This window comes from Thunnus thynnus, chromosome 7, assembly GCF_963924715.1.
Source record: "Thunnus thynnus chromosome 7, fThuThy2.1, whole genome shotgun sequence".
Classification (NCBI taxonomy): Eukaryota; Metazoa; Chordata; class Actinopteri; order Scombriformes; family Scombridae; genus Thunnus; species Thunnus thynnus.
The window spans coordinates 30025447-30050221 of record NC_089523.1 but is presented as its reverse complement, the minus strand read 5'-3'; the positions used below and the strand labels follow the sequence as shown (position 1 = coordinate 30050221).

The 24775-nt window shown below is 42.4% G+C and overlaps 2 protein-coding genes across 6 annotated transcripts in view; both read right to left on the bottom strand.

Moving 5' to 3' along the window:
• zgc:152863 (uncharacterized protein LOC562658 homolog) lies at nt 1-10740 on the bottom strand. Of its 2 annotated transcripts, none has more exons than XM_067595456.1 (5): nt 10529-10740; nt 5515-5621; nt 3715-3918; nt 1859-2003; nt 1-1770 (listed from the first exon to the last, which is right to left on the bottom strand). In XM_067595456.1, exons 2-5 carry the CDS (start codon nt 5606-5608, stop codon nt 1431-1433), a joined length of 783 nt encoding a protein of 260 aa, XP_067451557.1. In that variant the 5' UTR covers nt 5609-5621; nt 10529-10740; the 3' UTR covers nt 1-1430. The 2 variants fall into 2 exon arrangements, with proteins under 2 accessions (XP_067451557.1, XP_067451558.1); XM_067595457.1 differs by having other exon boundaries at nt 1-1767; nt 10529-10738.
• A 4322-nt stretch (nt 10741-15062) lies between these two features.
• pak4 (p21 protein (Cdc42/Rac)-activated kinase 4) overlaps nt 15063-24775 on the bottom strand; it is a 42133-nt gene continuing 32420 nt past the window's right edge. For all 4 annotated transcript variants that reach the window (XM_067595452.1, XM_067595449.1, XM_067595450.1 and 1 more), the window contains exons 9-11: nt 23298-23423; nt 19866-20000; nt 15063-18771 (exon numbers count right to left, since the gene is read on the bottom strand). In XM_067595452.1, coding sequence (XP_067451553.1) covers nt 18616-18771; nt 19866-20000; nt 23298-23423 — 417 coding nt within the window. In that variant the 3' untranslated portion in view covers nt 15063-18615. The remainder of the gene's footprint in view (nt 18772-19865; nt 20001-23297; nt 23424-24775) is intronic.

Genomic DNA, 24775 nt, shown 5'->3' with positions numbered 1-24775 from the left:
TCAAATAAAGACTCAACATTTATTTATAATATAACTCTGTGCAATAATACAATATACAAATAACCAATCTGTAAATATTATAATCCATATAATAGTTAGATTCCTTTTTACCACAGAATGAAACATAAAGTACATTCAAGGTCTGTGAAAGTGTCAGTCGCTCTGCAGAGATCAAAGAGACAGAAAAGGAACCAGCGAGGTGAAGCGAGGACACTGAGAATCAAGAGTTTAAGGTTATTCGGGGGCTTTGGTCCCAAATCTGTGTTGTTCTAGTGCAGGTTGTGCAAGAAAGCTGTTATTTGGATATGGAGTATTTTGATAAAAGCACCTATTTGTCTGCACCGCTGCCACCAGGGCAAATATATGAACAATCATTTCAGAAAGATTCAAATTAATCCGATTATTCTTATTTTACTTCACTCACTACTGAATGAACACAGGAGAAACACTTTCAAAGACCTTCTGAGCATTTTCAAGTCTCTAAATAATCACTGTACACAAACTTTTAATGAATTAACGTCACAACATGCTGTTGTTCACAGTTGAATTTCACAAAGTTCACCATCGATCGCCCGAGCATCTGTTCGCCATGCTGGCTTCAAATCAACAAAATGTGCATGACAGTCCGATTTAGACTTGAAGAGAAAAACGCTGTACAAAAGTCTCAGATAGAAATGGAGTAGAGTTGGTTGCCGTGGAAACACACAGGTTTCTGTAACAAGCACGCCACTGACTTCATCAAAGAAGTCTTCATCAGCCCCGTCACTGACGGGAAGGATAGACAATGTCTCCAGAACAGCACTGAAAACACACACACACACACACACGCACACACGCACACACACACACACACACACACAGTGAAAACCGCATAACTTCAATTTTTTTTTTTAGGATTTTCTTGTTTAAACTGAAGGTTCACAAAACCTTCAAATCCACTTTGGTTAATTGATTTGATTAATTTTCTTGTTGAATATTAAAAAAAACAAAAAAACAAAACAAAACAATGAATGTGCATCGTCATCACGCTAAAAACAAGGCCGTTATTTCCCGAAAAGATGACATTCTGGATACACACGTGCACATAAACTCTCTCTTCTGTCATTCATACATTAACACTATACAATCAACATTTCATTCATTTGTAAATATTAACTTCTCTTCTTCAGGTTCTTGTGACCTGACATCTGGCCAATCAGAGCTTATCAGCTTCGTCTAAAATAGCGTGTGATAGGACAGAGTCCTCGTGCTGGTGAGCTGCAGCCAACCAGGAAAAGTGCAGGGAGCACAGGAGTCTGCTGTCAGTCATTCAGCTGTTATCATCTGCAGAGCGAACGCTTGCAGCCAATCAGCTGTCAATTAAATCGTGCTTTTTGTTGCTAAACAACCGCAGCCTATGTGCTAGAAACGAAGATAAACAAGAGCCATGCTCAAGTGTCCTTGTCATCCAAAAGTGCCACATGTAGCTGCCGGACGTCTTCGCCATTCATTCTGTCTCTAGGATGTGATTGGACCTCCTCGTAAGGGGGCGGGGGGTTGTCTGGGCTTTGGTTGGACAGGAGAGGGCGCTGGTTGTCGTCCGATTGGTTGTTATGAGGCGACAGGTGACAGCCGGGAGCCTCCTGAGCCAATAGGAGCTGGGTGGGTCCCGGCGCTGAGCAGGCGGGTATGCGTTGCCCCCAGCTACCGTAAACCGCCTCCTCGTAAGAGGGGAGAGAGACAGGAAGTCCGTCCACCATCAGGTCCAGCTGGTCTGAGGAGCGACGGCTGCTGGGTGAAAGAAAGAGAGAATTACTTCAGATGCAATTATGAAATATAAAACAATAAAAATAATCTTCTTCCAGCATGTGAGTCTCACTTGTGTGATTGACAGGGGTAGAGGCGGGACTTGACGACCAGGCAGGCGGTGGTGGTGAGCAGGAAGATGGACACGCCCACCGCCGTCGTGGCCATGCTGGGCATAGATTCGTTCACTCTGCTGTTAGAGTTCACGTTAGGACTCTCTGAGGAGGAGAGAGAGAGACACACGTTTAAAGGACAAATACACACTGAGAGATATCAACAATTACACAACTCTGGACCGTTGCCGCGGGGATTGAATCCCCCACAATCCTGAAACACTCACACTGAAACATTCCTGCTGTCAAAATCCATGATATCTGGACACAATGACGCCAAAACACACTTAAGTCATTGATTAGTTGTCAACAGAAAATGAATCAACAGCTCTGATCGCTGCTTCATCGTCATGTTTCAAGCAAAGTTGCCAAAAATGTGCTGGTTCCACCTTCTCTATCTCCTGTCAGAGTTATTTTTTTGTGGTTTGTCAGACAAAAAAAAAGACATTTTGCAGCTGCATGACAAAAAATAGAAATCACATCTTGCCAATAATTCAATAGAAGAAGAAGAAGTGTTTGCATGTAGCTTGTGGTAAGTGTTAAAACCACAACTTGGTGTGGATACAACTTTAAGACCGAATCTGTGAGTAAAATCTAAATGTGTGCCAGACAGTCACCTGAGCTACATCGGTGTGGGAAAACTCAGGTATTCTAGGTAAACGGGCTCAACAGAAATAGACGATCAAATAAAAGATCTGTGAGTGGAAGGTTTTTTGTTTAGTTATGTGGTTTTCTGGCGCCCGTGATAATACTTCAGTATGTTTCCATGAGGCCCTACCATCGCTACACAGAGGAAATGTTTAATGGTTATTATAGTGGCTTCCCCACTTCCTCTTTCTGCGTTCTAACTTCCTGTCGAAGCGCTTTGGGTGAATGGCGACAGAGGAAGTCAGGAGCTGGTCTGAGGAACGTAAAGCTTCTCATTCCCCTGCAGAGAGTCTTTGCGTGTCTATGTTAAATAGGTCATAAGATAAATGCGAGCTGCTGCTGCTGCTGCGGCTGCTGGTGGATATGTGGTGGGTTCAATCCCATGATGCTCTGGGGTTTAAATATGTGTTAATGCTTTTTGTTGACTCAAGCCCTCACGTCTGGAGTCAGTCGACATTATTTTATGTGTATTTAACTGACAAACCCGATAACCCGACTTAAGTAATGACACGTCGTCTGTTTCCTTAACACACTGAAAACAAGAGGAAACTGTCATAAAATGACTAATCAGAATTTAAACTGTCTGGATAAACACTGTGATGAGTCATGAGTAGGTTATAAACTGAGGTAATCGCTCAGGAACTTTATCATGCCCCGACGCTCCTGCGAAATGTCAAGAGCTGTTTAGAGTCATCTAAGAACGTCTGCCCACTGAAACTCTGCAGGAGGTTTTTATCTAAACTCAGAGACATTTGAAACACGGGACACCCCAGACTACTACTAATACTGAGCTAGCAGCGTTTCAACCCACTGACCTCCACACGATTACATGTAGGTACTTCAATTTGTATCGGTTTAAAGGTTTGGATAGGAGTTAGGATGAGACGAATCCCAGATGCTGACTTTATCACACAAAGTAAGTTTTTCATTATATCATATTTTTATCTTTATTTATCCAGATTAATGTCGGCTGAGGCCTCGCACTTTCTTTCAGGCGTTAAACGGGGTCAAACTGGTGACCTTCTTGCTATAAGTCTCTCACCCTCAACACAAATTAATCCCTGCAGGAAAACCGGATTTTACTCCTGTGTTATTAGACGATAAAACCGAACCTCACACCCGTAAACAAGTCAGCATGTAGCGTCAGTCAGTCCTTCCAAACTCTTACCTTTGATGGGGACGCAGGTAGGTATCGGAGGCTGCCACCTCCCATGGCGGCACCTGGAGTTCCGGACGTTGTTGCTGATGTGGTATCCGGGCTCGCAGAAGAAAAGGATGCCGCTCCTCGGGGGGAATCCTCGGCACGGCGACGGCTCACAGCGGAAACCTCCATGTTCTGGCACCAGAGGATGACTGCAGTTGCTCACTCTGCCTGTAAGAGACACAGAGAGTTTGTGATTCCTTTGCAGACTGGAATTCCTGCCATTTAAGTGGAGTCAAGGGATTATTTGTAGCTTCTACATCACATCATTGCTATTAGTTTCTGTTTCTTCTTCTTCACCCCTCCTCCATCTCCGCAGCGCTGCTCTACATGCACTTGTTTGCTTTTGGCTTTAAAGAAGAGGATAAACATTCTGGAGGTGATTTTCTCACTCTCTCCTTCCGCCAGCTGCCACTGCCAGCAGAGATTTAACCCAGTTTGCATTGTTCATTTTCCCCATTTTGTGCTGTAAAATAATCCATTAGATGGAAAAATACAGTAGAGGTTCGTGGAGGCTGCCGACCTCGCCACTCAGTGTCCACCAGCAGAAGACTGTGGTCATTTACTAGGCGGCTACAGGCTGAGCAGATGTGAAGGGCAGCGAGACACAAGGACAGTAAGTGACTGATAGAAGAACAGAAAGGTGATATTGTTACTGTAAACCAGTGCTGACATTTGAGTGAAAGGCTCAGATATTCCTTTTTTAATCTGTAGGCAGACATGAATGTATGTCAACTCTTTCCAGCAACTCACTGCTCATTCAGTAAAAAAACACTCAACATCAAAAAAAAAAAGTTGCCCACAACAACCTCTGCCTTACCCAGAGGACAGCATCATCGGAGCAGCCAACAATGTTACCCACTTCCTTTATTTCTTCACCTTCCACCGTAAAAGTCTGCCTCTACAGAGTTATGGTTTCCACTGCCTCCGCAAGCTTCTACACCCCAAACATCAACACACGTGAAGAGTAGGTCAAGTGTCAGGCTGAGAGTGGAAAAACACTGGATTTTCTGTAAAGAAGCTACAACGATACAACGAGAGGCTTCTTCAATTCAGAGAGATAAGATTCATTGTGGATATAGTTCCTCTAAACTAAATGTTTATCTCACACTACTTACATACAAAACACTACATCTCACATGGTTTCACAAGGTGGCTGACTCACTGCCACCTTTTATGCAACTTTGATGAGGAGTTTTAGAAAACTAATGCGGAAAACACGTATGAAAAGAGAAGGAAACAAAGTGAACATGTTGAGCTAAAACAGAAAGTGACGACATCTTGAAACTGCTGAAACTTCATTTATGTTTCCGCAATAAGCGGTGATAAAAGCGCGATAAAAAGCATGTGCTGGTGAACACTTATTTGAGTTGAATTATCTGTCAAAATGATCAAAACTATGTTTCTAGAAGATATCGTTTTTGAGGTGTTTCGGTATCGAACCTCTGTGGTAAATTTCTCCTCAAATGTTACAGTACTGACATGAATGGAAACCAGATATCCACCGAAATATCTCACGAGTTCCTCCGTGGAGAAACAGATGGTTTTGTTTTCCAAAGATTCTCTAAATAGTCTTTTTCAGTTTCACACAGTTTCGTTTGCAGGAGACGAGCTGAGGAGAACTTCCAGCTCACAATCGCCATCAAACCAAAAAGATCTGCTGCGAATACGATATAATGAATGAATGAATGAATGATTGTAGAGGATTGGTTGTAGTAGAACCTGACCTACACAAAGGTGTGTGATACGTGGGGTCGAAGGTCATACCTGCAGTGAGATGTTGAAAAGAGGCCAGGAGGAGGAGTCCACAGACCACACTGACGCGTCCACACGGCCATGGATAGAAAACTGACGCAGACATCAAACCAGACTTCCTGATGACACAACATAGAAGAAGAGTCAGAGAAAATACACACACAAACACACACACACACTGAGGAGGACCAGTCAAACCACTGTAAAAAGCTCTGGTTAAAGGTCTCAGCCACAGTAAATGTCAGAAAACACAAGTGACATCACATCTGTGGCAAAAAAAGGGTTTTTTTTCAATCTTGTCACCTGTGAAGCAGCCTGTTGTTTGCTTCAAATCCTGAGAAGATTGACAGATCAAGTGTGCTCTGTTGTGTTCATCCACACCTGTCAGCTGCTGAGTGTCACCACAGCTCTGCTCCTATCTACTGCTGTTGGTCTACAGAGCAGCTGCGATGATCAATATCTTCACTGTGAATTTCATGACAAAACCTGAGATTTGAACCGGTGACGTGAGTCCCGTCTGTGCCCTCCGAACAAAAAACCCCTCAGGCTAAACTTTTCACATGAGAACATTTCTGCAGCACTTCAATTTAAAAAAAAAAAAAAAGTGCTTGTGTGGCATTTTTAAAACACATCGTTATTAAAACATAATGGTGCTGTTATGTAACCAACAGCAATGCATATATGAAATGACTGCTTTGAGCTAGCGAGGTCACATTTACTGTAGTCCTTGCACTTGTTATAATATCATGTTTATGCTGGAAAACAAGCCTCTGTTTTCATTTTGTGCCATTTTCCTTCCATGGTGGCACAATATGTAAAACGCAGCACGGCTAACGGCGGCTGATAGTCTTCATTATCATCCTAAATGAACCTTAAACATTGCTCCCGTGTTCTGCTTTATCTTCCTATCGAACCTTTCACAACATGACTGTAAACCTGGCCCGACTTCAACCTCTCAGTCGAGCATAAGTGAAACCGTCACCTCACACTGTTTGCTGTTTCAACATCAACCATATTGACCAATACCCCCCCCCCCCCCACCCCCACCCCCTGGATCTGACAGCAACAGTAGCGGAGCGGTAACAAAGAACTTTCTTCATGCTGAAACAGAAACTCATCACCACAACAACCCAAAGTCTTTCTCCAGATGACTGGCACGGTACTCATCTTAGGCACGCATTTCCTGTCATCAACCAGTGCCAACAGAGCCAGACCTACGGCGGGTTGTCAGCCCTAAATGCCACACTGTTTTTACGGTGTGTAAATATGTGTGTAGGTGTGTAAATATGCGTGTAGGTTGTGCTTTGGTGTCTTTAGTGTGTGTTTCATTATTTCATTTCAAGAGAGATGCTAGTCATCTCGGGAGCAGCTGGGGGAGGGCCCGCTGCTTACTAGCATCCAATGTGGTTTTGTGCTTTCTCGTCTCTCAAGTGTACACCTTTGGTTGTGGACCACCTGTTGGTCCAGATTGAAGCCAGCTGCTATCGATGTTATTATTGGTCGTATTTCTGTTGTTATTGTTGTTGCTGTGCTTCTCTGTGTCACTCTCTCTCCCCCCTCACTCCCTCTTTCTCTCTCGACTCAACTGGTCAAGCAACGCCCTCTCCCCCCTATGCCCACCCACCCTTGTGCCCGAGGTTTTTCCCCGTTAAAGGGGAGTTTTTCGCTGTCTCCAAGTGTTTGGGTCTCTGTAAATTAAAGAGTACGGTCTAAACCTGCTTCTACGTGAAAAAGTTCCCTGAGATAACTTCTGTTGTATTTTGGTGCAACATAAATAAAACTGACTTGCCTCGGCGTGCCAGTCACATTCAGATGGGCACACACACACACACACACACACACACACACACACACACACACACACACATATACACACATAGGATTCAAACCTTACAGAGGTTTAACACACACGCATTCTACGCTCCATCTTATGTGACCACAACCTGCGTGGGAGGTCTGTATCTTAGTCATCATGGCTCTCTGTGATATTATAACTTCTGCTGTAATGTTTGTCAAGTTGGCAACAGCAAGGCAAGAAGATTATTATGACAACAGAGAATTAAAACATCTCGTTCTCTAGAAATACGTCACCACTTTTAAATTAGTTGCAGCTACATGTTTTAATGCTGTTCAAATCAGTTTCCCTCCCCTTTTTTTTTTTTTTTTACCCACAACAAGCTTGTGAAATCATAGTTTAGCTTCACTCAGATCACTTTTCTTTTTCAGCTTATGAATAAAAGTTTGTTTTTTTTGTGACAAATATATTTATTGGCATTTTGCATTTCAGCACATCCTCACATATACAAATGTATTCTGCCCAAACAGTCTCATCCCTTCTCATCTCCCACTCTGTCCACTATCGTCACAAAAGTTGGTGTTAGAAAAGATGTGACGCATCAACACCACCGCAATCAGAATCACTACAGACATCACTCTGGCAACCCTTTAATGTCACTTTTCCCACCGATTTCAGTGTCGGCCGGCACAATCTGGCATCGCTCTGCAGCAGGGTGGTGAAGACTGGCTGCACAAAAATGTGACTAACAGAATCTCTGAGCTGCAACCACAGGTGACTTAGCACTTTAGCATGGCTGGCTGTCCTCCTATATCTGATTCAGACTAAAAACCGGTTTCATTTTTACAGAGAAGTAGCTTCAGTAGCAGGTTTTGCCTCTGCATTTACTGTCTTATCCGTCTCACTTCCCCTTCAAGACCAAGACGGAGAATGATTTAGGTTAAAGCCGAACGCAGCAGAGGACCACAGTGTCATCTTGGTCTGAGACGCTAACACCCGCAAGCATCGTGCCATTTTTATGCACACCAAGTCAGTGATTACATGTTAAACTCATTCTGCAGCTCAATAACTCCTGTTTCTGTGGCGATTCAAACAAACAAACACCACATCATCTCCTGTTAAAGGATGTTAAGTAACATTCGATGCTTTAATCGCTCTGTGCCAAGTCTCTCTTTCTTGGGAATCTTTTTCTGGCTCACAGGAAATGATGCATTTTATGTTTCTGGCAACGACAGCATTTGTTTGGCGTAAGTTGTTCTGGCGAAGAGGAAGAGAGAAGAAAAAAAAAAAAGAGAGAGAGAGAGAGCTACCCACATAAACATCCACGGAGAAAATCCCAGGAAAAAATGTGCCGCAGGAAAAAAAAAAAAACCCACATCAGCTAATCTCTGACGATGAACTGAACACTGAAGGTAAAGCTACAAACAGCGTGACCTCTGTAAGTCACAGTTAAATCATAGTAAGTAGTGTGGAGGGTCTTAGCCCACTGAACCACATCTGACAGTCTGGTTGATCAGTGGCTTTTCCACGCTGAACTTTGCTCTTTCCGTTCTGCTGCTTCACTGTATTTCTGAGAGCAGGTGAAAACAAACTGTTGAGTGTTTGGAGCACAGCTGAATGAAAGTTTAGTGTCTCTTTTATTGAGGACTGACACACACACACACTGCACTACAGTTTTATCCTGTATCCTGTATCTATCCTTGTCTTCAACATCTCCTCCTTTTTTTGACTACAGTGGATTTAAACTAAAACTGAAGGGCGCAGCGAGGTGGCGTATCACCTCCACCTGCTCGGACTGTTGGCTCCGATGAGCCGGGGCTTGTGATGCTTTGAAAAGTCAGTGTACACAATGCTCACTAAACATGCACAGCACACAGTGGAAGTGCTGATGCTGCTTTACTGAACACAGTGAGGGAGGGGGAGGGGGGGGGGGGGGGGGGTGTGAATCTGAAGCTTTCCATTTTCTGTTATAATGGAAAGCTTTATAGAGACTTTCAAAAAAAAAGCATAAAAATGATTTATTGTGGGTTGCTGGATGTCAATAATGTACTAGTGTTATAACTTGTAAAATCCACAATAAATGTAAAAAAACACATCCAGCTCTGGAGTTCTCATGTCACGTGTTCCTGCAGCTGTTTTATCAGGTAAATCAAACACTAATTTTCATATTAACTGGTGCACGTAAAAGCCGACCAGGTGCAGTATGGGGAATGAGCCTGTCGTATGCTGTCACACTTCTATCATATCTGCACTCGAAGTAAAGGAGAGTCACAGCAGGGCAAGGGTTAACAAACAAGTCAAGTCCAAATTTATTATAGCCCGATATCATAAAGTATGCCTCAAAGGGCTGAACATATGATAAAAAACAGTGATGAGCAACATCAGCAGAATATATGAAAGCATATAGAAGTGAGATAAACTACATTTAGAGCTTTATAAATGGAATATTTGACGCATACAAGAAATATAAGTGCACGCCACACATTTCCAAAAACAAAACCAACCAAAAACCACAATAAGTTTCACACCTGTGGGAGCATAGATTCTTCATTTTGCAAGAGAAGCTTTAAAACTCTAAAAATCTGCATAGAAACCTTTTTAAAAAAACACCTGAAACCAGCTTTAAGGAACCTGTTTCCCCTTAAAGCAGCCTGAGACACAGTCAAGGACCTCTGAAGCCCCACTTAATGAACCCTTGAATAACCTTGAGTACCCTCAAGCTCTCCTGGAAACCCATAGAAGACAAAAGAGAACCCTGACCCAAAAACCTCTTAAAGCCTCTGGAGACCCTGCCTAAGACCTGTGAGACCTGCTCAGTAAAATCCTGAACCAGCACAGTCTGTCTGTACTAACATCATTAATTATATATATATATATATATAAAGCTGCTTTGTTCCTCAGCAACATCAGCTTCATGAGATCACTATAAGTAACACGTCTATAGTTATTAACTAGTGATTCACCTTTTAGATATTCACCTGTTTTATCACTGTAATGTTAATAATTAATAAGCTCTGACATTCTGGTTACAATTCAGTAACAATTAACGCTGACTATGGTTAAAAATTCAATCTACTGCATCATATAACATTTTTAAAAAACCAATAATCCGTCTTATTATCACCTTTATCACCGCTCAGCTGCTGTCCCCGGTAGGTAAAGTTAAAAACCGACCTCTCCTCTCTTTGAATGAACCCAATTTAAGCCGTTTTACTGGTAAAAACGTCTCACCTGGAAGCCGTAAATGAAGCAGCAGCGGCGGGATCTCGTACCGGAGGATCTGCGGAGGTGAGTCTTGTTTTTGTTTTTTTGTTGTTGTTGTTGTTTTTTCTTACTGAGAGACGTGAGGATGTGAAAAAGTGAAGATGGATCAAGACCTGCGGCGGTCAGCTGACGATCGCTCCTCTTGCTCGGCAACAAGTGGGAACCTTTTGGTTTTCTCTCGCCCTGACTCATCGATCAGCTGTGTTTGACAGCGGCACAGAGGCTCCCATTGGCCGGAGCGCCTTGAAGCACCGCCCACCGCGCCACTCCGCCATATTCTGGAAATTCTATTCATTTCCCACCGCAGAAACAAACACACACACACACACACACACATACATATATACCAAAGTGAGACTGACACACCTAAAACTAATAAGTTCCTCTTTCTTTCCAAGCACTCACACACACAGAGAAATGTAAACTGTTGTCACCTGCAACACATAAAAACACAAATGCAGCTCATTGAAAATAAGTGAAATGCTTCCTGCAAACTTTTTTTGAAATGAAAGTCACAAAATGAGATGATAGTAATTGATGCTACCTGTTCTACACGTTTATAAAAAAGTGCAAACAAGTAAAAAAAATGATGCAAATGTGATATAATTTAATTTAACTTTCCTTATTTGAATCCATGCTCAAGATATCACAGTAGGCCTAATCTACAAGTGACTGCATGTAGTTAGAATTGCAAGTTTAGTTTACAGTTTTACTGATATATTACCCTTCCACACTCTTATAAATATTTTTTTCTCTGACAACAATAAATGCACACTGATCCTAAACTCTACATTAATCTCTAAACCAGCCCGTAAAAAGACCCTGCAAACTGACTTTGTTTTTCTATCCTTGTGAGGTCCAATCACACAAAACAAACTGGCATGTGCACCACAAACGCAGCTGTCCTGTGGTCTGTGATAGCTGTCATTGTTTGAAAGGGCCCACCCTTGTTTGTGTGTGAATGTTTACAGTAAAAACGCGGCTGAAGAGCCACAGCCTGCAGAGCCCCGGCTGCACGGCTCAGCTCAGCCTGCGCAGACACTTCAACTTGACGGAAGTGCTAAAAATACAACCGTGCTGACTCTGCCTGCTGCTGTAATAGCTGCAGAGTTTCTCCAGGATTTCCACTGATGGCTGGTCTACAGCAGCACCAGCTCATCAGGGGAGCATGTGGAGAATTCAACAGACATGTAATAAGTCAGATGACTGAAGGATGACTTTCAGTCTAGGCCTCATTATGACATCATCGACACTGCGTGTCCTAATTTTGAAAGAGAAATGGAAAACAGAAACCTTGATGCATCATTTATTTGTCCTTTCATGACTCAGAAAAGAAAGGACGCACCCGCAATTACAAAGATAAACAGCAACTGATTGTGTATTTTGCATATCTGGGCCTATTTTGTTGATTGATGGCATGTTTTTTTTTCCCCCCTGTGAGTAACAGTGGATACTGGCCAAACACAGACACCAGTTTGAGATGTTCCAGCAGGTTCCACAGTTGACTCAGTGGTCTGAAACATATAATCTTAGGAGTTAAAGAACAACAGCTTTCAATCACATAAGAAACACCAGATAACAGTCAGATAGAGATGTCGGTACAGTGTCCTCTCATTTATGTTAATATGCAACTATTCTGCTCTAGTGATTTATAACATTTGCCTGAAGTCTGAACATTAAATATAGTGAGAACTAGCAATGCATGATGTTGGATTTTTTGCCGATATTTCCAACTCACTGTGGCTGATTGCCGATGCCAATACTGATATATGCATATATTTTTTTTCCAGCTGGCTGAGGAGACTATTATGCATGCAAGCATAGATTGTACTAAGTATGATCAAGAAAGACAAGATATGAAGGAAGAATTTAGGAAGCCTTAAAACTTTAATGAACTTGCCAAATTGGTGGAGCAGTAGAGTTTTAATTGAGTTCATTAGACAGACAGAATTAATGTGTAGAATTTAATCTGTGGTCCACACTCCGGAGCAGAAGGTGGCGGTAATGCATCCAATGGATTTTTTTTCCCCAAACAGAGTGGTACATCCTGTCAGCTGAGGTGTTTCCTATCTGTGCAGCCGAACTTAGCAGCTACTTGACAGACTGTTTCTCCCTGACGGTCTCGGTACTTCCTCTGCAGGCTCCACTTCACTCAGGCTGCCCGTCAGACCCGCTGCTTCTTCACACTTTAACCTGAATAACAAATCAGGAAGCAACCGAAGAAGCAGTGGGTCTGACAGGCAGCTTCAGTGAAGTGCAGCCTGCGGAGGAAGCACCAGGACCGTCAGGGTGAAACAGTCAACAAGGCAACAAATCGTTGTCTCATAGTCAGCAGAAATGGCCGATGCCGATATTTCATTTTAGAGCTTTTATCGGCCGATACCGATGATGTGCCAATAATATCGTGCATCCCTAGTGAGAACGTGTAGTGCAGGGTGGTGGATGTCCTGGGTTCCTCATCACAAGCTCACAACACTAACAGGTTACATATTAAATGTAAATGTATATATTAGCATGCTAAGTGTCTCTTAGACTTTTGTGAGTGTTTGGATCTTTTCTGCCTTCATCAATGAAAGCTGTGACCTTTACTGTAGTGAGAGAGAAGAGACGAGTCTGTTTATCTCTGGAAGGAACAACATGAACACAGAAAACAGCGACACCATGGATGACTTTTACAAAAGCTGTATTTGCAAAAAAAAAAAAAAAAAAAAGTAAAATTTGCAAAGTGAAGTCTATGTTTTTACAATACCAGTGAAATTTACAATAACAAGATGGTGCAGGTACAGTTGTTGGAATCTGACATTTGACAAAAACATGTCAATAATGCAACAGATCAACAAAAAAAAAAAAAATCATCTTTTAAAACCAGAGACGAGAGAAGTTTAACAGTCCGTTAGAGGAAGATTCATTTGTCTTTGTCACATATTTTACAGAGCATGTGGGTTGGTCAGTAGTGGTCTTGGATTCTGGAGACACCAGAGATGAGCCTCAGTAACCGGATGTGGAAACCGGCAGTAAATCCTGCAGGTTTGTTTTTTCCTAAAAGAAGCAAGACGACTCACTTAACAAGGACGAGCATATCTGTCGAGATGCCGCTAAAGCAAAGCAAGGCACTAAACCCTGAACGACGCGCAGCCTCGGAGCTGCTCGTCGGCTACTAGTAAAAAAGATCAACAGGAAGCTTTTCGGAAGCTCTGTGGTGTGAAGCAGCGAGATACTGAAAACACACATCGAACATGAAACCCCCCCCGGCGGTCCTGCTTCTTGAAAAATCCTTTTAGACTCTCTCAGAAAATGCAACAGAGGTGACAAGAGCGCAGACTTTGAGGCACTCAGTAACCACTTCTTCTTCTTCTTCTTCCTCTTTTTTTTTAATTTTTTTTTTTTTTTTTTTTAAATATGTGGAAAATTTTCAATCTGAAGTGGTCTCTTGAAACTTGAAAACTGTGAGGAATGTTAAACTTTTACACCACTTCACATACAAACCACGTAAAAAAAAAAAAGACTTGAAGATTTCTCACTACGCGCGACATGAGAGGCGTCACCCGAGTTTCCTTTCGTTAACAGTCGTAGCGTCGAGTCAGAATCGTCGTCTGTCAAGTAGAGATTGTGAATGTTAAGGCATGAATATGCACACACACACACGAACACACACAAACATATCCTTCACACAAGCACAAACACGCAAACACACACACACTCAACAGTAGGAGGGTCCGTCAGAATGTGGACCATGCAAACGTAGTGACAGTCTACCTCACAAGAAACATCACGAAAAAGAGAGAAAAGATCTGCCGTCTTCATATTGATAATCGAAGGAAAAGTAATGAAATGTAGAACGAGGTGTAACAGGAACAACGACAAAGTCCGTAATACGATAAGAGTGTTTGTTTACACCTGGATGAGTTAGACAAGAGACTAAAAAACAAACATACTACCGGGACTAAGTCACAATATTAGCCGGCTGGGCTTCTTGAAAAGTACAGCAGGAAACACACAAGATACCAGCATTTAGCAGGTGGCATGTTCTCCCCTTCATTAGGAAGTCTACTGATTGTTAATCTCCTGAATGAAAATGAAGTGTTTGAAACATACAAAGCAAGTGATGAATTGATATAGAAGTCTTAAAATGGATTTAAAGAATACAGTTGGTATCGATATTCACATTTAAGATCCTAATTGTGAGGAAACTCTCAAAACAAACAAACAAAAAAACGGGAAAATACAAAGTGTCTTATCTGAGAATATAACAGCTACAGCTTCCAGCTACACCTGATTGTCATTTAGTGTCTCGTTTTATTTAGTTAAGCCGTCCTGTCTTTGATTATAATCAAACCCAGACGCAATCGTTTCCTCATCTGTGAGTCATTATCGGCTTGCTCCACTTTTGACCACAAAACAGATCATGAGACTGACACAGCTGAAAACGTATCATCCGATAGGCCTGCCAAGGTGACAAAGTACAAAAAACAACCTACCATAAATTTCTTCTGAGTGAATGTTTTGAAGGAAAAAAGCGGCAGGGGACGAGGTAAACCATTAACCTACATTCAAACCTGTATGTAGCGTCTCAAAGCAGCTCCGGCCTTGGCACGAAAAAAATGACGTCAGAGAGTGGAAACTAAACGGAGGGGAATTGTTCACTTTTTAAAAATAAAGTCTACTGACGACAGTGTTTAACTATGTGGTAACATGAATGAAGATTGAAGTTTGACAGGCGATGAATGAAACGACTGGAAGGAAGTGTTTTCACTGTGGTTTAAGCTGCAGACTAATTAAGTCAGTGTCATCACAGTACCCACAAGGGGAAAAATACCCCTGTTTCTACATGAACGCAGTAGTTATTAATGTTACATCTCTGAAGAGGTGTGTAGCAACGCAACATTAACTACAGGGTGACGCTAATTTTAGTTCACCGGTCACATCGTTCTATTTAAACCGTTGTTATAAAACAAACTATTCACTTGGAATAAAGCCTGCTTCCTGCTTCGAGGTCTTCATCCTGCCCTGCGGTGCTACTTTTAGTACGAGGCCTCACGATTGTTTCTACGTTTGAATCCACAAAAGAGATCATTCACTGTATCAGCGGGAGCTACAGCTGAAGTACATACAGTACATGAATGTCCTGCGTACAGCGTTTGCTGCTTTCTAGTCGCGGTTTTGACTTTTTCCTGACAGAAGAGATGGAAGTGTTCTGGGTTCAGAATTGAAAAAGTCTTAAAAAATGCTACATGACTGATGTCTGGTCTGATGAGAGGAGGCTCTCCGCAGCAGCTGGACTGGAAGACATAGAAGGAATGGAAACAGCAGCCTTGGCCTAGAGAGGGGAATGTGTCCGCAGGGTCCGTGTTTATGCGCATCTCCGTGTCTCATTACCTTGAGAGGGGTTGATTGTAACAGAGCGACCGCCTTATCTTTAATTTAATCTTCTGTATAAATGCCTGATCATTGCTACAAGGTACAGTGTGAAACCACAGAAGGCTGCTGATTCAGACCAGAAGTGGGCGTCTTAATAACCAGAACTGAGCCAAACTGAACTATAATTAATTCTCTATGGTTTCACTCAGGCTTCCAAGGAAATCTTTGTGTAATTTCTGGTACAGGGAGACAATCAGTTCAATATTTGAAAGTAAATTTAGTTTGATTCGCAGGAAACTGAATGTTCTGATGTGAAAAAACCTCACAGTGTGTCTACACAGCCTGCGAAACAAAAGCTGCAAGATAAAACAGCCTGTGCTACGTGGCTATCTGTCTACACAGGAAGCGTTCAGGCACGGTATGAAGCGGAGGTCACCTGCGTTTTTGGCAGCACTCAGAGCCAGACACACACTCGCTGTAATGACTTCACTTCAAAAACTGAAGCAACAGAAAAGATGTCACACGGATGGGAGGTTCGTGCTCTCTCAGTGCCATCCAGAGAAAACTTCACCCAGGTCTTATAATAATGTTTTCGGCTCATGCATGTGTTTGTGTGTGTGTGTGTGTGTGCGTGTGGGTGCATGTTAGCAGCTGCTATTCACTAGTGTATTCTCATCAAAGTGTTTCCTCTCTTCTAAGTAGTTCTGTTATCTTTCCGTCATTTGAGTAATGGTCCACTTTCACAGAAGCCACACAGAAATGCAAACAGAAATGATCACAGTTTCATATCTTCTCTCTCACACACACACATACATACATATATATATATATATATATATATATATACACATTACGGGTATGAGCAGTGCCTCTCATGGGAGATGTAAATTTAAACAAAACAGCGTTTCTTCCTTATCTGTAACACTCCTATGTCTGGCACTGAGTAGTGTGAGAGTTTTCCTTTAATCGCTCATAAATAAAGGAACTCGCCAGATGACAAAGACCTACTGTTCGCTCCTTTGAGGCACTCACGTTAAGAGGCGGATTAGGGAGTGGTCCGTCAGACGCATCGACTGGGGAAATCAAACATTAATCGAGTCAATTGGACAACCAGCGTTGTACACGAGCGCTTCTCCACGTCAGCAGCTGGCCATTTACTGAAAACAGCACTCGCTGTTTGTTTGTTTGTTGAAGGAGAGCGATTACGTGACGAAGAAGCTGACGTGCACCACGGAAAAACAACTCAAAAAAAAAACACGCCACTCATGTTCAAAAGATCATGAGTGAACCATTGTGAAGTGAGTAACGTCTATCAGCTGAAGTAGTAAATTAAGATAATAAAAAGTAGGGTGCGGACGAGCCAACGGTTCTAGAAACGCTACGATAACAAAAACAGCTGTTTAAAAGATAAACAGTTCAGTTTTCGGAGGATGTTCTCGTCCGTGTTTTTGTCTGAGAGGCATCAGAAAGTCTTAACCTGGTCTGATCTAAAAACAAACAAAATAAAAACAAAAAAAAAAGTAGAAAGTCTAGTGTCTATTATCTGCATGCTGGAATCAACTGGGAGTGCAGCTTCTATCTCTCATTGACAGTGCTTCAAAAATTCATCACATCTCACTCTAAAATAAAGCAAGGAAACAAATCATCATCATCATCATCATCATCATAAAAATCACAAAATAGAGATAGTAAAACATCAAAACTGATATATCTCTCTATGTTCATTGTACTTACACAGGAAAATAAGAAGGAAATAAGAGGAAAAAAAAAAAAACACAACTCCAGTGTTTACCTTTTTGACTTAGTGTATGTTTGCTTGTTTACAACAGGAAGCTAGTATTTATATGGCTACAAAGTCCACGTGACTCATTTGTGAGTCAAAAGATTTCCTCCCTCAGTAGTAGTAAGTTCTGGGTGTGTGTGATGAGGATCCGAGTGTCCGAGTCTGGGGATCCGTCTGCGTGAGAAGTCTTTGTAGTGAGAAAGAAAATAAAAATAAAAAGTTCGGGTTCCAGACTGTCCGACAGTGAGATTAAAAGGGGGTCGTTCTATCTGTCTCTAAAACTAACATACGGGCTTCTGATTGGTGTGCAAAACCCCACCTTCACGCTTCAAATCCAGGTAAGGTCCAAATGGAAAAAAACAAAAACAAACAAACAATAAAAAACAGCCACAGTCTTGAATCTTTTCCAGGTCAGACCCTTCAATCGAATAAATGTTTACGAGAGATCGAGTGAGCAAGTTGTGGCTTCTCCGCCGCCGCCGCCGCCTCCTCCCACCCCCCCCCCCCTCACCTTGATGACTCAAAGCGAGAGCTCACACTCATATATGAGCCATGAAACACTGTCATTAACAGTGTTGACAACATGTTTACACACACACACTTGCACGCACATGCACGCACGCATACACACACACACCTCCTTATTGCCTCTTCTCCAGGGAGTAACCTCCCCACAGTTCAGTGATTCACATAAGAAAAGTAGAATACTCCTGCACACCCAAGTTTACACTTCACAGCTCACAGTATTTTCCCGAGTGTTTTGCCCCTTATAACACAGAGCAACCCGTGACCTCTGACCTCTGTGGGCCCCACTCCTCTCCTCTCCTCTCTGTGTGCAGGAGTATTCTGTTCCATCTGAAACCTGCGCACGCTGACCCTCCAGACGGTCTGGAGGTCTTTGCGTCACATGTCATCATCTCATCCTGTTCTGCCTCATCAGCGGGACGATGCAGGACGGCGGGCCGGCCTTCGTCAGGAAGGGGTGTTTGAGGAGTTCGCTGGCTGTGGCCCGCTGAGCCGGGTCTCGCACCAGCATCCTGTCCAGGAAGCCCTTGAGCAGAGGGGAGACCTGGGAGAGCGAGAGGAGAGAGAGAGTCAGTCAGGTTTTACTGATACTGATACTATGCCGCAGGACTATTAAGAGGTAGTGAGTAAAAGTGTTTGTAGGTCAGTGGCACAAAAAGGGGAAATCACAGGGTGATGTGTCAATCAAACCATATGAACAAAAGCAAATGGTTGTGGAGTTGTTGGGTATGAAATCAGATAGCAGTTTCACACAAGTTTCTGATGTTAAACCAGAGTTCACATGAATTCCTTTTTGTCAGTAATCTGCTCTAGAGTCTATTTTAAAATAAAAGGTCACATTTTGAGACCCATTCAGTGATCAGTGACTAAAAGCAACTTTCTTTTGGACTGACGGCTGCTCAGTGACAGGAACAGAAATGCGGACTTTACTTACTGTATGCATACGTTTGTGCTTTCCAAATATGAAAACCAACTTAAAAAACTTATTTTAGTTTCAGTTCTAGCCTGACTGGCTTGAATCATTTTGGCTAATCTGATCAGATTGTTTGACTTCAGCCAGAAATAATCTGATTTCTTGAGTGTGTGTGAAGATCACTGTCAAAATGAAAATGATAAACGTGCATTTGAAGACATATAAAAACACAATCAATCCAGTTGCCCTATGGTTGGAGTGCAAAGTAACTGGTGGAGGAAACAACAACGCAGTGTTATTATTCCTCCTATCTTTGCCCTACTTTCTGTTTGGCTGCTGCTCTAATTTAGATATCCTCCACTCCTTTAATTGTGCAAATAAGAAGTGCATGATCGTTGTAAATTACAGGCCACCACTAGTCAAGTAAGGTGGAAGTGTTACTGGGAACTGTGCCAGTACCACTTTATCATTGTTGCTCAATGAAGTCCATAAAGAAGAAACCAATAAAAAAATAAAGGTCATAGATTACCCAACACTAGTTTTTAATCTGGTGTGTCACTTTCCAACCTCAAGACACCCAAAAAATGACACAGCTTATAATCAAACCTTTTCCTCACAGCTGGTTTGCTTACAGCTGCAAACACTTGGTGATTATGTGTTTGATTTTGCTCTAGATGGTGGTGCAACGTATCAGAGCTTTCAGCCTTTGTTTTCTGTCTTTGTACCTTGTGCAGATTCTTCAGTTTGGGAGGCAGGTTGTCTCGAATCATTTTCATGGCTTTGAGCGGCGGCTCGTTGAAGTACGGAGGCTCCCCGTCCACCATCTCTATGACCATGATACCCAGAGACCAGATATCCACCTGGAGACGGTGAGAAGAACGAGAGCAAATGAGGTCATCGACACTCACAAATAAAGCATGCAACACTTTTAATGATGCACGGCAGCGGAAGGAAATGGATTCAGCCCTGGGCTTAGCTCAGCGTTTCTGAGACCTATGTGGTCGGGACCTACATATAACAGCAGGCAGGAACCCGCCAGTGATTAACCACCAGCTGATACACATCATCAAAGCAATATCATCAAAAGACAAACACAAGTAAGAAAAATTAGGTCATTAGAGTAAATATATCACATTCTGTTATTGCAAAAACCAGATAAATGACCAATTAATTTACACACTAACAAGAAAATGCATGTATGTACATATGTACAGTCATCATGTGCAGAACCTCCATAGAAAACACATCAATAATAAACATCTGGTGGTTTAAGCTCCTTGGATTTTCTCTGTAGTTTCCCCTCTCTGTCTCCTCGCCTCGACTGTGGCCTACCAGCCTCAATACCCATGAACTGTAGCCGACAAACTCCGTCGTCAGCAGAATTTAAATGTCTGGCTACGGGAGACCTCTCATCCCTATTTCTGGTGCTTCCCTAACGCTCGGAAATCCTAATTCTCAGTTCCCTTCTTGTTTTGCCCGCGTAGCAAAACCCACAAGGACTTTTTTCAACGGTCGGACTACATGTGCGGTCCTTCATTCGACTGTACCGCTGACTTACATTTTTCTGCCTGTGTGCAGATGTAAAAAAAAAAAAAATTACTCAATTGCTTAGTAGGGAATATTAGAGGGTTAACGAACTCTCGGCCAACGATGGGGTCACTGGAGAGAATATACAGATGTTTTCTGACGACACTTCAGGACAACATCGTTGTTTAAGAGGAGGAGGAGGAGGATTTGGTGCCTGGAAGGATATTTCTTCTATCTTTTTCAACAAGCTTCAGACAAACATGCATTTAAAATTCTTTGGTTGTAATTCTTTTCTGGGAAATGGACACACAGCTCATTAGTCTGTCTATAAAACTCTTCCTCAGAGCTACAGATTCTTTTCATTCCCCACAGATGACTGCAAGGCGAGTTTCCTCTCCAGGCTGTGAGGATGATAACTTGACTAATGTAAATAGTCAAGTTATCTTGTCTGTAGTAACTCAGATTTGTTCACTCTCACATCCAAAATAGACGCCGATTCTCTACCTGCCTCTACTGTAAATGTAACAGAGGGCAATCTAGAGCTGAGATACCCCCTTAAATGCTTCTAGTTCCTCAGATGTACCAGTAAATACAAAAAAAACAAGTCATCAATATATTCTATTTGATCTTCATCTAATCAGGCAGTCTGTCTTTTCAAAGAGACCTGAGAACAAGAAACATTCATAAGACAAAAAAACACATCAGCAGACAGAAACAACAACAACAACTACACAATAAACAAGGAGTTACAAGAATCATAAAAAACATCAGATATAAATAAAGCTTTATAGATGAATAGCATGAGATGGATGTTTCTTCTATTTCTTTACTTCTTCGATCACATCCATCTATAGTAACGCCATTATTTGGGATCTTAAGGGAAAAGTCATGTTTCAGTGAGAGCGAGGACGTCTGGGGAGGTTACATTTATCAAAATGTAGATATAGTCGACTTTTAAGAGTAGGCTGAAGATGTTTAAATGCAACAGTCCGAGCCCCGGGTGTATTTCAAATTCTTGAGATGTGTTTTTTTTAAGTGAAACATGCTCTTTAGATGTAACAAAGGGGCAGACGAGAAGGCACAACAGACACAGGAGGATAAATTTGATTTCTATGCCTACCTTGGCGGCCAGATTTATAAATAACGCGAATGTTATGTACAACTGACTGATTGTATATAGATCTGTCTGTAGTGGGAGCATTTACACGGTTGTTAGAGATTCCTGTCTCCTCAAGAACAACAGAACAGAAGCACAGGGAACCAATCAGACTGGCGCTAGGACCTCAGGGACATCGATAGTGGCGGGACTGGTCAGAGCAAGTGGGCGTCTTGTTAGCGGAGCACCGGGGTGGGTGACAGACAACGAAATGTTTGCTGAAAGTGGTTTTGCCACCAGCCAGTTTGGATGTCTGCGTTCCCAGAAGAGGGTTGAAGTTGTCGATGTAGGAGGCTGATGGAAGCCAGGTGTGCAGAGACGGTATCCTGCTAAAACGCCTGACACCGCGGCCACAGGAGGGGACGGGACCCGATATGTAGATGTGTCTCACTGTCAGACTGGTCCTTGTGGATGTCATTGGTGCCTTTGTGTACGATGACCTTGTTAATGTCCGGTTCGTTTCGTTATATTATAGTTTCCTAATTCTGTTCTGTCAGGGTTGTGACCTGACTTGGGCGTTGTCTTGTGGACGTGGAGCTGGTCACCCTGTGCCGGTTTAGTCCACAGGGACCTGAAGCTGCTGATCCAAGGATCCTCCACCTACTACCTATTCCTGACACTACAGTACTCTCTGGGACAGGTTCTCGACAATGTTTATGGATCTTAAGCAATGTGTAAAAAATTGGGCGTATGGGATGGTTTTGTAACAAAAATCTATATTCATCCTGTGTTATTAATCAATTACTTATTGCCCAATCAAGAGTGTTTCTAATTTCACCTGAGAAGTGAAGTGTGGGAACATAACTCAGAGCGGTGTAGAAATCTGTGTTACTCAACTGGTTTCTTACTGAATTACAGTAAGATTCTTTATTTTGCAATAATACTAAACCCCCCTTACCAGCATTGCGTATTACTATTGTTTCATCATTAGCGAGATCTTTCAAGGGTGGAGATAAATTTGAAAAATATTTGTTAACAGAAGAAAACTAAGACCAAACATCATCTTCAAACAAATGTCAAAATGTCTGTACAGGAGTCACTGGGAGGATAAATTAACTTTTGAGCTTAAATTTACTGCCGGTTTGTAACTCACTAGTTATCTCCACCTCGTCTTGGTGCTCAGAGTGCACAGAGGAAGAAATGTTTTCAGAGTCTTTTGCAAAAAAAAAAAAAAAAAAAAAAAATCGTAATTTTTCTGCACTAAAAAACAGTTCAACTCTCGTTGTAAACAGATCAGCAGCACTGGAAGGCACGGAAGACAGACCTTTAGACAGCCAAGCAGTTTCCTGCTGCTGTGCGTTATTACATCTCTTACTTATTTGCGAGGGCTGATGACTTCATCTGCTATTTTGGTGCCTTTCGGGTAGGCAGCCATTATACTCTGAAGACATCTGAGCCGAGCGTGTCAGTTCTTTTGTTTGAGACAGTGAGAAGAGATGTGTTTGCTTAAATAACAGTAAATCCTGAGTGTTACCTCTGGTCCATAAGGCAGTCTGGATATGAGCTCTGGTGCCATCCAGTACGGCGTGCCGACCAGAGACTTCCTTCTCTGCACTTCCTTTGACACCTGGGCGCAGAAACCGAAGTCTGACAGCTTCACCTGGAGACAGAGAGAAGCCGGATAAAGAGGGACGTAGGAAAAGAAAAGAAGAAACAGGAGCAGAGAAACGTCAGTGTTGTTTTTCACAGGAGGCACACACCTCAGCCACCATCACCGTCAGAGAGTTTTTAACATCACATTTGCGTTATGTGAGGTTGAAGAAACACAATAACAACTCTCTGTATCCACTTTTTAATGCTTGCAGTCTTTTCCTAGTGGTGCTACAGGGCTACAAAACAAAGCAATACATGCAGCATCTTTTGATTGTGGAGAAATGCAGCAAAGTTCACATAAGTAAATATTGCATCTGGGTTCATCTGAGGTACTACATCTGACAAACTTCATTGCTATGCCTTCATAGTTGAGTAGTCCAGTGCCCACCCTACTTTCAGAGAGAGCCTGTGCATGGCTGAGTATCTAGAGAGAGAAGCAGTCTTTGATGTTGCCCACAAGGCCAACAACTAGATTCAGATGGCTCAGAAAGAGAAATGAAACAAACTTGCACAGAGAACCGGTGCACATATGTATGAAAACACTCACAAACAAAACTGTAACATGATGACAACGGCGTCCACTGACAGGCTGAGCTTCAAACACAACATCCAACTATTTATCTGAGCTTTATTGTAGATTTAATCAAACAGAACAGAGTTATAATGTCTGAATCTATTTATTTTAAGTGATATAACACTCCCTCTCATGTATACCACCCAGCACACAGGTGCATTCAGATACACCGAACACACCCTCTACTGATGAGAAACACTTCAAGCTTGGTCGAGTCTGGTTCCCCTGTTGCGCCAAACCGCAGGCAACATGTCAAACTAAGCCTCATGTCAAAACATCACGGCAGCCAGCAGGAAGCTCTCGGTGCAAGTGTTGTGACTACTCAGCGTTTTTTTCCTGAAATCATACAAATAACTGCACACGATGATACTTATAGTTCGTTTCTAATTACCGCCACGTGTCACACTCTGTTGGGCAGCGTTATGAAACAGGTTATGATCATTAAACTGAAGTGTCTGCTATTCAGAAAGCCTGCTGTGTTTGAAAAAAGTCAACGAGGCATACAAGTATGAGGAAACAAAAATAAAATGTAGCTACCAAAGCAGTCAGAAACTCCTAAACAGGACAGTCAGCAACATGAAGTAGCACTTCCAGGGGCCTTTTCAGCCTTACATATAGATATAGATATCACACATACTGCCTGTGAATGACATAGAAAAAGCACTTCAGCGTCGCTGTAGAGGTCTGACTGGCCGTGCATACTGCTGGAGGCGGAGGAGACGGGTGAAACCACATCTCATAAAGACGTCAAGCCACAGACACTAAACTCGCATCGAGGATACTGT